The 16,148-nt window shown below is 43.8% G+C and overlaps 1 protein-coding gene across 1 annotated transcript in view; it reads left to right on the forward strand.

The window, feature by feature from the left end:
• The window catches only part of SFMBT2 (Scm like with four mbt domains 2), a 247,993-nt gene that overhangs the window by 37,397 nt on the left and 194,448 nt on the right, over positions 1–16,148 (forward strand). Inside the window, exons 3-4 of the mRNA XM_030819341.1 lie at positions 566–660; positions 3,056–3,296. Coding sequence (XP_030675201.1) covers positions 566–660; positions 3,056–3,296 — 336 coding nt within the window. The remainder of the gene's footprint in view (positions 1–565; positions 661–3,055; positions 3,297–16,148) is intronic.

Consider the following 16,148-nt stretch of genomic DNA (forward strand, 5'->3'; position numbering starts at 1 on the left):
TCGGGAGTGTCGGGCAGCTGGTTGGTTTGTGTTGTTGACTGGCTGGGTGGCCCCACACACTTGAGCAATTCTTTTGGGCCTCATTTTCTCTTTTTCCCCTTAAAATGATGCCAGAGTCAGTGTTTTATCTTTATAACAATTAGTGCTGTTCTCCGTATACATCACAGCCTACATCACAGCCCTTACTCAGCACATGATGGGTTCCTTCGCCTTGTCCTCCAACCTCCCTGCAGGCTAGGATGTCTACTGCAGCTAATTTCAAACTAATACTCGAACATGTAGCAAATATGCGTTGGAACACGTCTCATGTTATTTACCCCAGAGAACCCAGTGTTCCCCTTGATTTCATCAGTGCAGTCAAAGCGGAATGTCCCGTGTTTTCCTTTCTTTAGTCAACACCTCTAAAATCAGCAGACTGAAGCTTTGCAAAAAATTCATTAATATCCTTCTAAACCGTGGAAATAGCTTGCGTCTTGCATGAAGGATTTTCTGGTCTCGGTTGCAGGCCAGCACCTTCCTGTCCTCCACTCCAGTACTGATATTCTGTTCTTTTGTTTTTCAACAGAAGAAGGCTCAAGCTTGGAGGAAACTGGCTTTAACTGGGGAGAATATTTGGAAGAGACAGGAGCAAGTGCCGCTCCCCACACATCATTCAAACACGTATGTAAAGCAGCTTGTGTCCTCTTCTCTGTGTCTAGAAAGCGGGAAGGGAAGGAATCTATAGGGAGAAGCCAGGGAACTCAATGGAAGAAGGGCAGTGGAAAGAGGGAAATTTGTGGCCAGGCATGGCGGCTCACACCTGTAATCTCAGCACTTTGGGAGGCTGAGGCTGAGGCTGGCAGATCACTTGAGTTGAGGAGTTCGAGACCAGCCTGGGCAACATGGCAAAATCCCATCCCTACAAAAAAATATAAAAATCAGCTGGATGTGGTGGTGCACGCCTGTAGTCCCAGCTACTTGGCGGGCTGAGGTGGGAGGGTCACTTGAGCCCAGGAGGTGGAGATTGCAGCGAGCCAAGATTGCGCCACTGCACTCCAGCCTGGGTGATAGAGTGAAACCCCGTCTCAAACAAAAAGCCAAGAGGGAGATTCAGCCAAGATTTCTTAGGAAGAAGGAGGAGACCTGGAAGTCAGCTTGGTTTCCCTGGATAGCGACAGGGAATATAGACCACAGGTAAGGTCAGCTTGAGTAAGTAAAGAGCCGGAAAACTAAACCAGTAGGTGTAATGTATTCTTAGTAGGTGTAATGGCTATATGTTTTCAGCTTCAATTAATATTTTGATTTTGAAAAAGCTCATAAAAGATTTCCAGCCATTTATTGGCAGATGAGTCAGATTAGAGGAACTAACCATAAATGTGATGAAAACATTTGGATCCAACCAAAAAAGCCATTCTCATTAATAATATTTCTTTGGATGATGCAAATAGCATGTCCAGCACTGGGCAAGTCCCAGAAAATTTAAAAAAAGTCAGTTTTTATCAGGGTTTTGCTTTGGTGTAAGATACTGGTAATATATAATATCATTAGCAGGGAAAAGACTAACTCACCTGGGTCCTAAGAAGTTGGGTCCTGGAAATTTAGTCTTTAATTTTTGTTTTAATAGAAATAGAAATGGAGATTTAACTCTGAGAAACATTTTTCACTTTGTCCATGCAGGGCAAAGATTCAGCCTGAGTTTCATCAATAAATCGGGGCACTTTCTTAACCTGTTCTTCCTTTTGGCTCCTTGGCTGAATGAGGAAGACAGAACTTTGATTCTTTATTTTTTATTTATTTATTTTCTGTTAGCTGGGTCTCGCCATGTTGCCCGGGTTGGCCTCGAACTCCGAGCTCAAGCAGTCCTCCTACCTCAGCCTCTCGAGTAGCTGAGATTACAGGCATGCACCACCATGTCCGATTTGATTCCTTATTTTAATACAACATTTTATTCTTTTTAGAGGTGAAGTGTTCTTTCCAAAAGGAATTTAAGATTTTTATTAAATTTCTGTGACCCTGAAAAGGTAGATCATGTTTCCATTTCTCTTTATACTCATCATGCTGTATTTACTAGTTTATTATGAATGTGACTGTGGCTGTTTAGTAAAACCAAGAGCTAAATATTAAAACATAGCAAAGCTTTCAAGCATATGATGTGGTTATGGTCCTGCAAAAGCCATTGTAACATTTACATCTTAAGATGCTGAGATGATTTGGCAGTTGCCTTCGGCAGTTTAGGGAAGAGACATTGATCACAATTTTTCCTTCCTTTCTGTACTGAGAAGTTATCAATTTCTCTCTGTAGGGAGTCACTCCCATTTTCTTTGATTCAGTCAATCCTCCCACCTCCCTTTTAATCACAATATAGTGTCCTGGGGGCCAGAGCTGGAGGCTGTCCTTCAGGATGCAGAAGTCCCCAGGTCTGTATGTCAGGTTTAAGGGAGAAGTAGCCTCAGACTCATGCAAGTGTGATTGATAATTCTGTCATCTCCTTTAAGCAGTGGCCACTTGTGGACAGCAGGTATGTCAGCTTTGCAATGTTAAGACCCACCAGGCTGGAAAGCGTTTTCTGGGGGTGAGGGCTGGTAGATATCAATAGACTATCACCCTTAATTAAAAAACAAATTCATTTTCTAGGGCCGTGTTGTTCATGGACTAACCACTGTCATGTGGTCCTCGTGAGTCCTTGAAAAGCGTGTAGTCCACATTCAGAGGTGCTCTGAGTGTAGAATACACACCAGGTTTCAGAGGCTTTATTCAAAAAGAAGAAAGTTGGTCATTTCATTAATGTTTTTTATATTGATTACATGTTGAGGTGATAATGTTTTGGATATATTGGGTTAAAATATATCGTTAGAATTAAATTTATTCTTTTTTTTCTTAACGTGGCTGGCTGCAAATGTAAAGTTTAGCATGACATCTGTGGCTTCCATAGTATATTACTTAGATAAATACATGCCTATTTTAGAGCAACAGGAATATTGTTTGTAAGTGCCGTATTTTTTAGTGGTCTTTGTCATCTTCTGGATGTATTGTGTCTAGTGTGGTAATGGGTTTTCTCTATTTTTGATTCCTTAAGGTTGAAATCAGCATTCAGAGCAACTTCCAGCCAGGAATGAAATTGGAAGTGGCTAATAAGAATAACCCGGACACGTACTGGGTGGCCACGATCATTACCACGTGCGGGCAGCTGCTGCTTCTGCGCTACTGCGGTTACGGGGAGGACCGCAGGGCCGACTTCTGGTGTGATGTAGTCATAGCGGATTTGCACCCCGTGGGGTGGTGCACACAGAACAACAAGGTGTTGATGCCGCCGGACGGTGAGCCCCTGTTTCAAAGGCTTCGATTTACAAGCCGCCATCCTTCATGATGCCTGTAGTGTTGCAAGGAGCAGAGAGAACCTTGCGTAGAATCTCTCATGGTCTTAGTGCAAAGGTCTCCCAGTTCTTTCAGAGTGGTTTCTCAGGTTTCCTTAGCTGGAGGGAGATCGGTGCATTTTCAGATGTCAGAGCTGGTGCTGACAATAGAGCCAAACTTGGCTTTTTGGAACTGAAAGTATGCCTAATCCTTAAATTATTTTTGGAGGGTAAGAAAGGAAGGCTGAAAGGACATCAGGAATTGAGGTCTTGTGTTTGGTGATTGGCCATGTGGCTTTTCTTCTGCTTTAGCAAGTCGACATTTTGAACAGTAACATAGAGCGCCTTAAGCAGGCTTCTCTAATAACTTTTCATCTGTCTTGTTGGGAGGCTGTCAGGGTGTCAAGCTTTTAGAAAACTGTACAGATGAGCACATGTACCCTAAAACTTAAAGTATAATTAAAAAAAAAAAACGAAAGAAAACCATACAGATGACAGAAATGACATTGGTCTCAACGGAGTGGTCAAAGCCCATAGAGGTATGATCAATTTAGTTGCTACAAAGCCACTATTCTCTCCAGGGGCAGTTTAACCCCCCAGGGGACACCTGGCAATGTCTGGAGGCATTTTTGGTCGGGGCCATGGGAGTTGCTACTACCATTTAGTGGGTGGAGGCCAGCGATGATGCTAAACCCCTGCAATGCACAGGACAGCCCCATACCCAATAATTACCAGGCTCAGCCTGCCAGCAGTGCTGAGGGGTAGAAAGCCTGCTGGAAAAGAATGGGCTGGACATGATAAATGCATTGAAGGAATTCGTCTGATCCTGTAAGTGAGAAAACTGAGGGCAGCCAAATACGTGAATCTCGACACCCCACTCTCTGTGTTTTATTGTATGATAATGGCAGCAGCGATACTTGCAGGCTCTTGATGCCGCCTTGCAAATGTGTGTGGTGTCCTCTTCGTAGCTAGCTGCCTATTTTCGTCTTGAAGTGACATGTAAACTTGGAGAGGTGAAATCCCCAGGTTCATTCTGTCTGTGGTATTAGCAATTGCCTTACTTAGCCTTTCACAGCATCGGAGCTCTTTTTTTTTTTTTTGGTTATGATATATTGTTTTTCTGATTATTTGGAATAGCCTGTGGTTTTTTAACTACTCTTTGTTAGGTGTAATTGATAGCCTGCTAAGAAGTGGGTCATAAAATGGCTGGAGTTAAGAGTTGCATTTATGTGACATTTGTCAGGATCGAACCCATTGCCATGGCATTAGCTGACATTTTGACCCTTTATTGTCTCCAAAGAAAGAGAAAAAAGGTCTTCTTTCTTTCTTTCCTGCATTGGGTCTTTGCACCCGCTCTTTGCTATGCCGAGAACCTCCTTCCTTTCCGCGTCCTCCTCCTCCTCCAGCTGTCAGCGTGGCTCCCTCTTCCACCTGCACCAAGGTTCACACTGTCTGTGCTCATAGGCCAGGTCACACCCTATCTGCACCATGTGGCTGCCTGCGCCTTCATTGTTCATCGGGGTTGCAGTTGTACTGTCTTTCCTTTTCTTTTTTAAGATCTAATTTACATGCCATAAAATTCACCACTTTAAAGTGTACAGTTCAGTGATGTTTTAGTATATTCACAAGGTTGTGCAATCGTTATTACTATGTAATTCCAGAACATTTTTTTTATCACCTCCAAAGTCACTCTCCATTCTCCCCCTCCCTGGAAAACCCTTGGCAAACACTAATGCACTTTCTGTTTCTGCAGATTTTCCTATTCTGGGCGTGTTACATGCATGAAATCCTATGCTGTGTGGCCTTTTGTGTTTGGCTTATTCTCCTAAGCATGGCGTCCTCAGGGCTCATCCCCATGGTAGCTTGTGTCAGAATTTCTTTCCTTTTTAAGGCTGAATCATATTCTCTGGCATGGATCGATCACATTTTGTTCTCCCTTCATCAGTGGGTGGACATGTAGATGCAGCTGTACTTCCCCTTGGGTGGTTCTTTGAACGGAGTAACACTTTATCCCCCCAGACAGTAAGCTGCATGGTGTGAACTCACTCATCTGTGTACACCAGCTCTAGCACGTGCTGCCTGTACTTGAGGAATTCTCAGTAAAGGTTCACTGAGTAATTGAGTGATGTACTGAAGAAGGTAAAAGTGCGGCTTACATGGCAGTCTGAAATAGCAAGGAAAAGAACAGTCGTTGTTACGAAGGGAGGAAGCACGTGCGCTCTCCTTCACCTTTCCTCCTTGAGCTGCCAGTAGTACTGTGTGCACCTTCTCTCTGGACGTGCGAGCCTGGATTTCCAGCCTCTCTATTCAGGTGAGTGCTGGAGAATGGCTTTTAGTAAGTCAGGTTTTATTTTTAGTTCCCACTCCAGCTCTGCGTAAGCAAATCGTAGGGTCAGGAGGCATACCCTGGGAGGCACAGTGCATGCTCATGCTTTTGGTAATATCTGATTCACTCAGCCCCAGACCCAGCCTAAACGGGTCCTGAATGACATTGTTAGATCTGCCTTTGAATTAAAACCTCCACTGAGGTGAGAAGCTGTGGTGTAACATTTGATTAATTTACCTGTGATTTCTGATCCGTTGTGAAATAAATCAGCCTTGATGGATGAATTGTACTGATGAAATATTGAGGAAATATCAGGTCTAGTTAGAGATTTAGAGACCTTCCCCCATCCCCAGCTCTGCACGCAGGTGCCACACATTTATGCCCCCGCACACTCAGGGGAGGTGTGTTCATGCCGGGGGCCATATACAGGCTTGGGGGCACCAAGAGAAGGGCACACAGAGGGGGCACATAGAGTGGGTGGGAGCCTCAGGCCCCATCCTTATTGCTGACGGTTTTACCATCACATTTGTGACTCACTCTTCAAGTTTAACACTTGAGTCTTGAAAGGCCCTTGGAAAGGATTTAAGATGGTTTCACTTTGTAATAGCTTCTCTAGTGAATAGTTTTAGAGACAGGTTCTGGGGTCTCGAATCTGAATACTCTAAGAGCTAATGGGTTCATTTGGTAAAAATGTATGCTGTCACTTGAGAAAGAGAGCAGAGTTTATTAATCAATGCTTCCTTCTCCCTCAGAAGACAAATGTGGCAGCAGTCACACTCTCAGAAACACCATCAAATTTGTATCCTACTGACTTTGTGCTATTAGAGAAGACACAGCCACACTTAAAATGACAAGTTCAAAAAGAAAAATGAGAAAACCCTGGAAAACGGGAAACCATAAATGTGATGGAAATATTTGAAGTCTTTTCAATTGTTAACAACTTATGCTAATTTGAGGAATTCTTCAGTGATACTTTTTAAAGAACTCAAAAACATTTAGTAGGTAATCAATATGACTTGGAAATCTTTAGTGTGGAGAGCAGAGTCAGGAAATAGCAGGTTCATGGGGCAAGAAGTTTTATTGATCGCTGTAGGACAGAATAATTATTGCTTTGTAGCCAGAGGCGGCAGTTGTTCCGGAGGGAATAGTAGAATCTATTTTTTGAACAAGGACTCTTGTTCGTGTGGTTTTTCTTCTGTCTTGGAGACCTGATACCATTGTAAATTCTGCAACCGTACCTGGTTGCTCTTTGCTGTGGTTAAACTTGAAAGACTCCGCAGAATATGAACAGGAGTTATAGCGATTCAGGGTGCATGATGTTTCTGTTTGGGAGGCTTCTTGGTGAGAGGGAGATTTTCTTACTGATTCCAGGAGTCAGGGTGGTATAAAGGGAGGGGCCTGTGGTTGCAGCCCAAGATCTGAGTTCTTATCTTGCCTTTGCCATTAACTTAGCTCCATGGGTGAGTCCCCTTCTTGGGGTTCTCATCTTTGCATGAGGGGTGTATTAGTCTGTTCTCATACTGCTAATAAGGACATACTTGAGACTGGTAATTTATAAAGAAAAAGAGGTTTAGGCAGGGTGCGGTGGCTCACACCTGTAATCCCAGCACTTTGGGAAGCCGAGGCGGGCGGATCATGAGGTCAGGCATTCAAGACAAGCCTGGCCAACATGGTGAAACTCCATCTCTACTAAAAATACAAAATTAGCTGGGCATGGTGGTGCGTGCCTGTAATCCCAGCTACTCGGCAGGCTGAGGCAGGAGAGTTGTTTGAACACAGGAGGCAAAGGTTGCAGTGAGCCGAGATCGCGCCACTGCACTCCAGCCTGGGCAACAGGGTGAGACTCCGTCTGAAAAAAAAAAAAAGAAGAGGTTTAATGGATTCACAGTTCCACATGGCTGGGGAGGCCTCACAGTCATGGTAGAAGGCAAATTAGAAATGAGGAGCAAAGGCACGTCTTACATGGCGGCAGGCAAGACAGCATGTGCAGGGGAACTTCCCTTCATAAAACCATCAGATCTCGTGAGACTTACTCACTATCATGAGAATAGCATGGGAAAAACCCATTCCCATGATTCCATTACACCCACTGGGTCCCTCCCACAACATGTGGGGAATTATGGGAGCTACAAATCAAGATGAGATTTGGGTGGGGACACTGCCAAACATATCAAGGGGGTTGTGGTATAGAATCTCTAAAGAGCTTTCTAGTCTGAAATGTCTAGGTTTGTGACCCTTGTGAAGGAAGAAAGGAAGGAGGGTTTGGGTGCTAGTTTTCCTATATGATGCACAAGGAATGGAGTTTAGTTTGGAGTTAAGATCCATGGACGTCTAGCCCAGGAATCTGTCCAAAGCACAGACATCAAGTTTCTGAATTACTGTTGGAGGTGATGACAGTTCAACAGATTGGGAGACACTGTCATTAGGTCAGCAAGTTACAGCGTATGCCTGGATAGAATTTTTCCCCATAAAGAATTGTAGACCCCAGTTCCCCATTGGAACCAGAGAACTGAGAGTTTTTAGCCATTAGCTGAGTAATCAGCAGAAGCTGAGTCAAGTCAGTCGGTTGTGGATAACAGCCTGGGAGTGTTTGGGAATTTTGCCCTTGTTTCGTGGGAGAAGGGAGAGAATGCCTTTCCTTGTCAGATGGAGGTTGTGGAGCTCCAGATCTTCGAGGACACTTTGGGATTGTCCAAAGTAGTTTTCTAGTAACTGGAGTCACTGTATTGAAAGAAAGTGGTTTTATTATCTTAGATGATAGTTTTACAGAGCACATAGGACCCTGTGCAGTCCCATGTTTTCTTGCATTGCTCTTTTAAATTAATGTAAGCTGTGAATTAATGCAAGCCATCATTAGTCTGTGAAATGGCACAAGGAAGGAGAAACAGCATGGCGGCAGCTCCAGGAGATGTCATCACCAAGGGGATTCCCATCAGCAGGCAGAGCTCCGTTAATAAAGACGCATTTAGAGACCTGGGCTCCGTGGCCAATTGGCCATTCAGAGAGCAGTGTTCCTGCCTGTGAGCTAATCGGGGCTAATCGTTCATATTAAAAGTATTAAGGAACATACTACATTAAAGCGTCACCCAATGCTGCGGAGGATTATGGCACTTATTAGTGGAGCAAAATGTAAAACGTTTTGGTTTAGTAAATCCATAAGGCTTCATTTATGTATAAGCACATGCAATGCTTGCAAAGGGCAGCTGCCAAGTAATTATTGTTTATGGTGAGAATGTATGGAAATCATTTAATCCAGTGACTACTTCATTGTTATTCATTGAAAAGCAGCGACATTACCTCTTAATGTCTGGGGCTGGGGAGCTTTGGAGATTTAGTCGGTGCCTGCCGAGCCCCCAAAAAGATGCTTGTGGAAGATTGCAGGTAAGTATGTGTGATGATGCGGCTCCAAATAACACCCCTTGGCTTGTAAATGGAGACGTATTTATGAGTGCTTTCTACTGTTGCAATAAAAGTGTTGGAATTATAGTGCCTTAGGAGTCATGCTGCTAATTTTTATTTTCCCCGTTATTAAAATTTATGTCATTTGAATTGCGTACTCTGCAGTCTTGGCAGAATTACTCAATTTACCATTCAAAGTTAAATCAAAATTAGTGGAGTTAGTTAATATACAACTCATTTGAATAAAGGAATGTTTATTCATGAAGTGTGAGGAGAAAGTGTGAAGATGGCCTTATGTTTATGTGGGCAGCTCCTGCCAAGTTTTAAAGCCTGGTTTTAGGACTGTTTTTGGGAATTGCCGTTTTTACTGTAGTCGATTGTAGAGGACAAGATGCTGGCAGGTGGCACGTGGGACAGGAAAGTGACTAGACAAGCAGGACTTACCCAGCTGTGACATGGCTCAACTGTGGACTCCGAGAAGTAGAATTAGGTTGTGTTTTTATGAGACCGACCCTTTTTAAAATTTATATTGTATAATGTAAATGACATTTCAGTAATATTAAGGGAACTTAAACAATCACATTATTTTCTTTGGTTATCTGACATTGTAACTGGAGTTCCATTTGCTTGCCAATCAGAAAATTTAGTATATATGCTAAAAACTCATAATGAATCCTAACTCTGCACCCAGGGTTGAGGGAAGCAGAAAGACACTCATTACATATTAGATAGCTTAGGAATAAGAGAGCAGAACACACTGCTATAAGAAAGGGTAGGATTATTTGACAAGTATGTCTGTAAATAAACCAAAAGTCATAGTTAGATATTTTATTAAAAAATGTTTAAATATTCTAAAATTTTTAAATAAATATTTTAAAAAGTGAGCTAGTATTGTATTGTCAAAAAGCCATTTTTGATGATGGTGTGTGAAAGAAGGAACATTCGGGTAGGAAACAAAGTAACCCTTTCTCTGTAGGCACTGAGTGGACCTTCTACAACAATTGCCATGGTTTTGAATTCTATCTGATCAAGTAGAGAGTCTGTGTACACATTCATCATGGTGTAGACCAGGATGGGCTTGGCTGGTAGATGTGTGTGACAGAGAGAGTAGGTATGTGTGTGTTTGTAACTTTTGGTGTAAACGGTATTTAATTTTAATATGTATCATTTACACATCACATCATAAAAGAGTCCTCCTATGAATCAAAACGCTTCATATAGGTAATGGCAAATAACTCTTTGTTTATGAGTAAAAAATGAATAGCTTTTTTTTCCCCCCAGAATCCCTGTTTGGTGTTTGTATTTGTTTTTTGCTACTCACAATATGCCACATACTCTCTTTTTTATTTTTATTTTTTTGAGACAGGGTCTCACTCTGTCACCCAGTCTGGAGTGCAGTGGCGTGATTTTGGCTCACTGCAACCTGTGCCTCCCGGGGTCAAGCTGTCCTTCTACCTCAGCCTCACAAGTAGCTGGAACTACAGGCATGCACCACCATGCCTGGCTAATTTTGTATTTTTGTAGAGATGGGGGTTTTCCTGTGTTGCCCAGTCTAGTCTCGAACTCCTGAGCTCAAATGATCTGCCTACCTCGGCCTCCCAGACTGCTGGGGTTACAGGTGTGAGCCACCGTGCCTGGCCCCACACACTCTCTTTGGTCATCTTGAACAGTGAATGAATGAATCACGATTTTCATTCTGTTTGTGTCATAGCTCTCCAATTAGAAGATACTTTTGTGTGCACCTCCTGTGGTACCAGGTAACCACTTTAATCCTGTCAATCCTCAGAACATCCTTGTGAAGTGGCTGGTATTATTCTTATTTCATAGTTGAAGAAAGTGTGTCTGTTCCCAGATCAGGCAGTTTGAAGTAGATTTTTAAGCTAAGAGGATTCTGGCCGGTTCTGAAATCAATGCTTTGAAAATAGCAGGAGGTCTGTAAATATTTGTTTATTGATTAGATTATATCATTAAGACTTTAGATTAGAATGGTCAGACTGAATATCACTGAGAAAAGTTGTAGAGTTGGTTTCTTGGTGATTTTTAAGAGTAGGGTAGAAAGCTGCTGTCTGGAATATTTTCCAATTTGTCTTTTTCGGCGGCAAATACATGGAAGAGATGCGGTCTGGAAATTCTTTGCCGAATGGTAAGCATGAGATTATGTAAAGTTATGTAAATTGCATCAGATGCTATTTGGGTTTTTCTGCGCTACATGAAAACTGTAAGCATGAAGCAGTGACTAGAAGGTTTTCCTTTTTAGTGCTAGTCATAAATGAATTTATTTTCTCCTGCTTCTCAACCCAGCAACATATGTAATTTAAGTCAAGCATGTGTTTGATTCTGAGTGGAATTCGAAGGGGGAGTTGGTGCTGTGTGTTTCCATGGCCTCGTGGCTCATTTTTGCTTCCGTGTTAACTCCTTCACTTCCGTAATTGTCAGAGCCTCCAACTCATCTGGCCCCTCCCTCCCTTGGTGCCCCACCTCCCCTTGTAAGGATCCTGGCCCTGGCCTGCTCCAGATGCAGCTCAGATGATCATGGCCTCGGGTGCGTGGAGGGCTTCTCTCCCATCCAGCTCTGTTCCTGTTCTGGGTGGACCCTTGAACATTGTGAATGATCCTCGGGTGTCTCTTGTACGGGAAGCCCTTGGCACCTTTACACAGACAAGCCCCCTGGGCACGGCGCGGCCTGTAGGACATCTGGCTGCTCCAGGCTTGACCTTGCCTCATTGACCTCCGTTTATTCCCCCTCCACCTCCACCTGTTCACTCTTCATTGTGCCGCTGACCGTCCTCTAGTTTGTTGGACTGGGGAGCTTCTCCCACTGTGCTCGCAGCTCTGGCCTCCTATACAAGCCTCTGACTCTCCTGCTGCTTCTTGTTAAGTCTCCTCTCATGGCTCCATATTCCAGGGCATACCTCCATTCCAGGGCCAGGCAGATGTTCTAGGGACATGCTGATGTCCCAGGGCCATGCCTCCATTCCAGGGCCACCATGCCTCCATTCCAGGGCCATGCAGCTGTTCTGAGGCCATGCAGATATTCAAGAGCCATGCCTCCATTCCAGGGCCACCATGCCTCCATTCCAGGGCCACCATTCCTCCATTCTAGGGCCAAGCAGACCTTCTAGAGCCATGCTGATGTCCCAGAGCCATGCTGATGTTCTAGAGCCAGATCTCCATTCCAGGGCCACCATGCCTCCATTCCAGGGCCAAGCAGATGTTGTAGCACCATGCTGATGTCCCAGGCCCATGCTGATGTTCCAGAGCCATGCCTCCATTCCAGGGCCATGCAGATATTTTAGGGCCATGCAGATGTTCTACAGCCATGCCTCCCTTCCACGGCCATACAGATGTTCTCAGGCCATGCCTCTGTTCCAGGGCCATGCATGTGTTCTAGGACCATGCAGGTGTTTTAGGGCAATGCCTCCATTCCAGGGCCATGCAGATGTTCTAGGGCCATGTTGAGGTCACAGCCATGCAGATGTTCTAGGGCCATGCAGATGTTCTAGGGCCATGTTGAGGTCACAAGGCCATGCAGATGTTCTAGGGCCATGCAGATGTTCCAGGGCCAGGTTGATGTCACAGGGCCATACAGATGTTCTAGGGCCATGCAGATGTTCTAGGGCCATGTTGATGTCACAGGGCCACGCAGATGTTCTAGGGCCATGTTGATGTCGCAGGGCCATGCAGATGTTCTAGGGCCATGTTGACGTCACAGGGCCACGCAGATGTTCTAGGACCATGCAGATGTTCTAGGGCCATGTTGATGTCACAGGGCCATGTAGATGTCCTAGGGCCATGCAGATGTTCTAGGGCCATGTTGAGGTCACAGGGCCATGCAGATGTTCTAGGGCCATGTTGATGCCACAGGGCCATGCAGATGTTCTAGAGCCATGCCTCCATTCATTTCAGGGCCATACTGATGTCCCAGGGCCATGCTGGGTTCCATTGGGTTTCACTCTAGGGCTGTGCCAACATTCCAGAGCCATACCAACGGTCGTGCCTCCAGCTCGAGTCCTTCGGTTCTGCCGGTCATTAGGGAGAGTCTGCCTTTTTGAGCCTGGCTCTCAGGGAATGGTTGGTTTGTGCATAGCTTGTCTCCTGAATCTAGAATCATGTTAAAGCTTGGCGAGTATGACCTTCAGTTGAAAGTCTTGGGAACTTAGATGGTTCCCAAGGATGATTCAGAGGTGAATTTGGAGTTGTTTTAGTCAGGGTTTTCCAGAGAAATAGACCTGATAGGATCAGTACATACATAGCAAGAGATTTTATGTTTAGGAACATGTGATTGTGGATGATGGGTGAGCCCAAAATCTGATGGGGAAGATCTGTAGGCTAGAAACTTAGGAAAGAGCTGCAGTTTGAGTCTGAAGAAGGTGGAGCCAGTGTTGCAGATGAAGTCCGAAGGCTGCCTGCTGGATAATCCCCTCTGGCTTTGGGGAGGTCAGCCTTTCAATCTATTCGGGCCTTCGACTGATTTGATGAGGCCCACCCACAAGCAAGAGGATGATCTGCTGCTCAGTGTGTACTTATTTAAATGTTACTCGCATCCAACAACACCTTCACAGAAACACCCAGAGTAATGTGTGACCAGATGTCTTGTCTGGGCACCATGGCCCAGCCAAGTTGATGCGTAAAATTAACGCTGCCAGGCATGGATTCAGAGCTAGAGCTGAATCACCCACTTGCTCTCCCCTGGCATCATCTTAATGCCTTCTGGAGAGGCGGAACATTTTGTGTACACTTGGAATCACTGTGCTAGTTTGCCTTAACAGACAATGTTCAGTTGATATTTCTGAATATAGATGCCCTTAACAGAAAGCTCTGGTAGGAATTCGAGAAATTTTGTGAAGTAAACGCATGGATTATCTTTAATTCTGTGAAAGTATAAATGTCAGAGTGACAGGTCAGAGAGTCTCTTGAAAACCAATACGAAGTGGGTAGGAAGAAGAGGCAGAGACATTTCACCTACTTTTTAGGCTCACTGCCTGCTGCTCAGTAGCGCCACCATGATTTATCTGAATTCAGTGTCAGTTTCCATAACTGCTTATCACTCTACAGGTACCCACTGGGATTACTTACAAGGGATTTTGCTAATGAGGATGTACTTCCGGATACAGGGTTCTGTGGCATGCATTTAAAAAGGCAGTAGCTGGCTGGGCGCGGTGGCTCACATCTGTAATGTAATTCCAGCACTTTGGGAAGCCAAGGAGGGAGGATCCCTTGATGCCAGGAGTTTAAGACCAGCCTGGCCAACATGGTGAAATACTGTCTCTATTAAAAATACAAAAATTAGCCAGGCGTGGTGGCACATGCCTGTAATCCCTACTCCGGAGGCTGAGGCAGGAGAATCGCTTGAACCCGGGAGGCGAAGTTTGCAGTGAGCCGAGATCATGCCGCTGCACTCTATCCTGGGTGAGGGAGCAAGACTCCGTCTCAAACAGAACAAAACAAAACACAACAGCAACAACAAAAACTCAGTAGCTAGTGTGCCTTCATCATGGGTTGCCTTGAACTCCTTTGAAAGCCTGCGTCTTAATCATTATATGGCCTGTCCTCAACCCCAGGAAAAAAACGAACACGTGAGCAGCCTTTGAGGTTAGCATTACACTTCCACCAGGATGAGAGGGGCCTCCAGCCTGGGGTGTACCTTTTAGAGAACGCAGAGAATCACATGCACAGACAACCATGTGTATTCAAGAGTACGGAGCTGCCTCTCCCTCGGATCCTGTTTCCAGGACTGGTCTCCAGCACCCTGTACCTACACATCAGGCTCAAACGGAGAAATTCTCCGCATCTCTTGTGCCCTTGGGAAAAAAACCGCTGTGTCTGAATGCTGTGATTTTGTGAGTTGTGGTGTTGCCACTGTCAGAGTAAAAGATAAATTAATGGGCAAATTACTTCTTTCAGAAAGCACAAATACAATAAATTTTTTACATATTGAAGAATCACTTTGCAATAGTTCTGAGCAGTTTCTATTCTGGAAGAAATTAGTACAGAATTTCCAACAGTTGTATACATTGACTGGGGCTTTATTTTTTATTTATTTATTTTGTTTTGAGATGGAGTCTCACCTTGTCGCCCAGGCTGGAGAGCAGTGGCTCTATCTCGGCTCACTGCAACCTCCACCTCCTGGGTTCAAACAGTTCTCTGCCTCAGCCTTCTGAGTAACTGGGATTACAGGCGCCCGCCACCATGCCCAGCTAATTTTTTTGTATTTTTAGTAGAGAAGGGGTTTCACTATCTTAGCCAGGCTAGTCTTGAACTCCTGACCTTGTGATCCAGCTGCTTCGGCCTCCCAAAGGGCTGGGGTTACAGGCATGAACAAAATTAACTTTGTTTTACAAAATGAAAATGAAATATTTTACCATGTAAATTCATACTATTCTCACACGTGGGAATCTGGAGCCCTAGACGTGACATGGATGAAGCCGATGTTGACTTTTTACATTGGCAACTGAGTGAATGTTGAATGCTAGAACTGTGGATAGTTTTATTTCTTTATAAACACGCTTAATGCGATTCAGTGCTGAAAAAATAGATAAAATATTTACTTTTATTTTAATATTTTAAATTAAAATGTTTGATATTCACTAATTTTAATTTGCATTTTCCTATTAATTTTAGTAGATACTTTAGAATCTTAGAGTAGGAGGACATTTGGAATCATAGGACACTTAGAAGGAAAATAACATTTTTGAACAAAATGATTAAAAAATGTGAATTTAGCATTTTCAGTTTATGTATTTTGATGAAAAGAATTAAGATGAAGTAGACTAGGTATAATGATATTTTATCTTTTAGTCTGTTAGGTGATTTCTGTGACTAGAATATAAATTATGTGAAAATCTACATTTTTAACTAAATAGTTAATTTTGCTGAAAGGAAGGCCAAATAGATAAAGATATAATCATTTATGGCTTATGTAAGTCTTTATTTGATTACTCATCTAAACATTGCTGGCCCATCAGCAGAACACCCAGACTCATGTCGTCATAATTGAATTTAGTCGTCTCTGGCTTTTGGCCAACTTTCTGTCATCTGTGCTCTAGCGCTTCTCCAGACTTTTTGATTGACATTATGAAGATATATTTGTC

This window comes from Nomascus leucogenys, chromosome 9, assembly GCF_006542625.1.
Source record: "Nomascus leucogenys isolate Asia chromosome 9, Asia_NLE_v1, whole genome shotgun sequence".
Taxonomy (NCBI): domain Eukaryota; kingdom Metazoa; phylum Chordata; class Mammalia; order Primates; family Hylobatidae; genus Nomascus; species Nomascus leucogenys.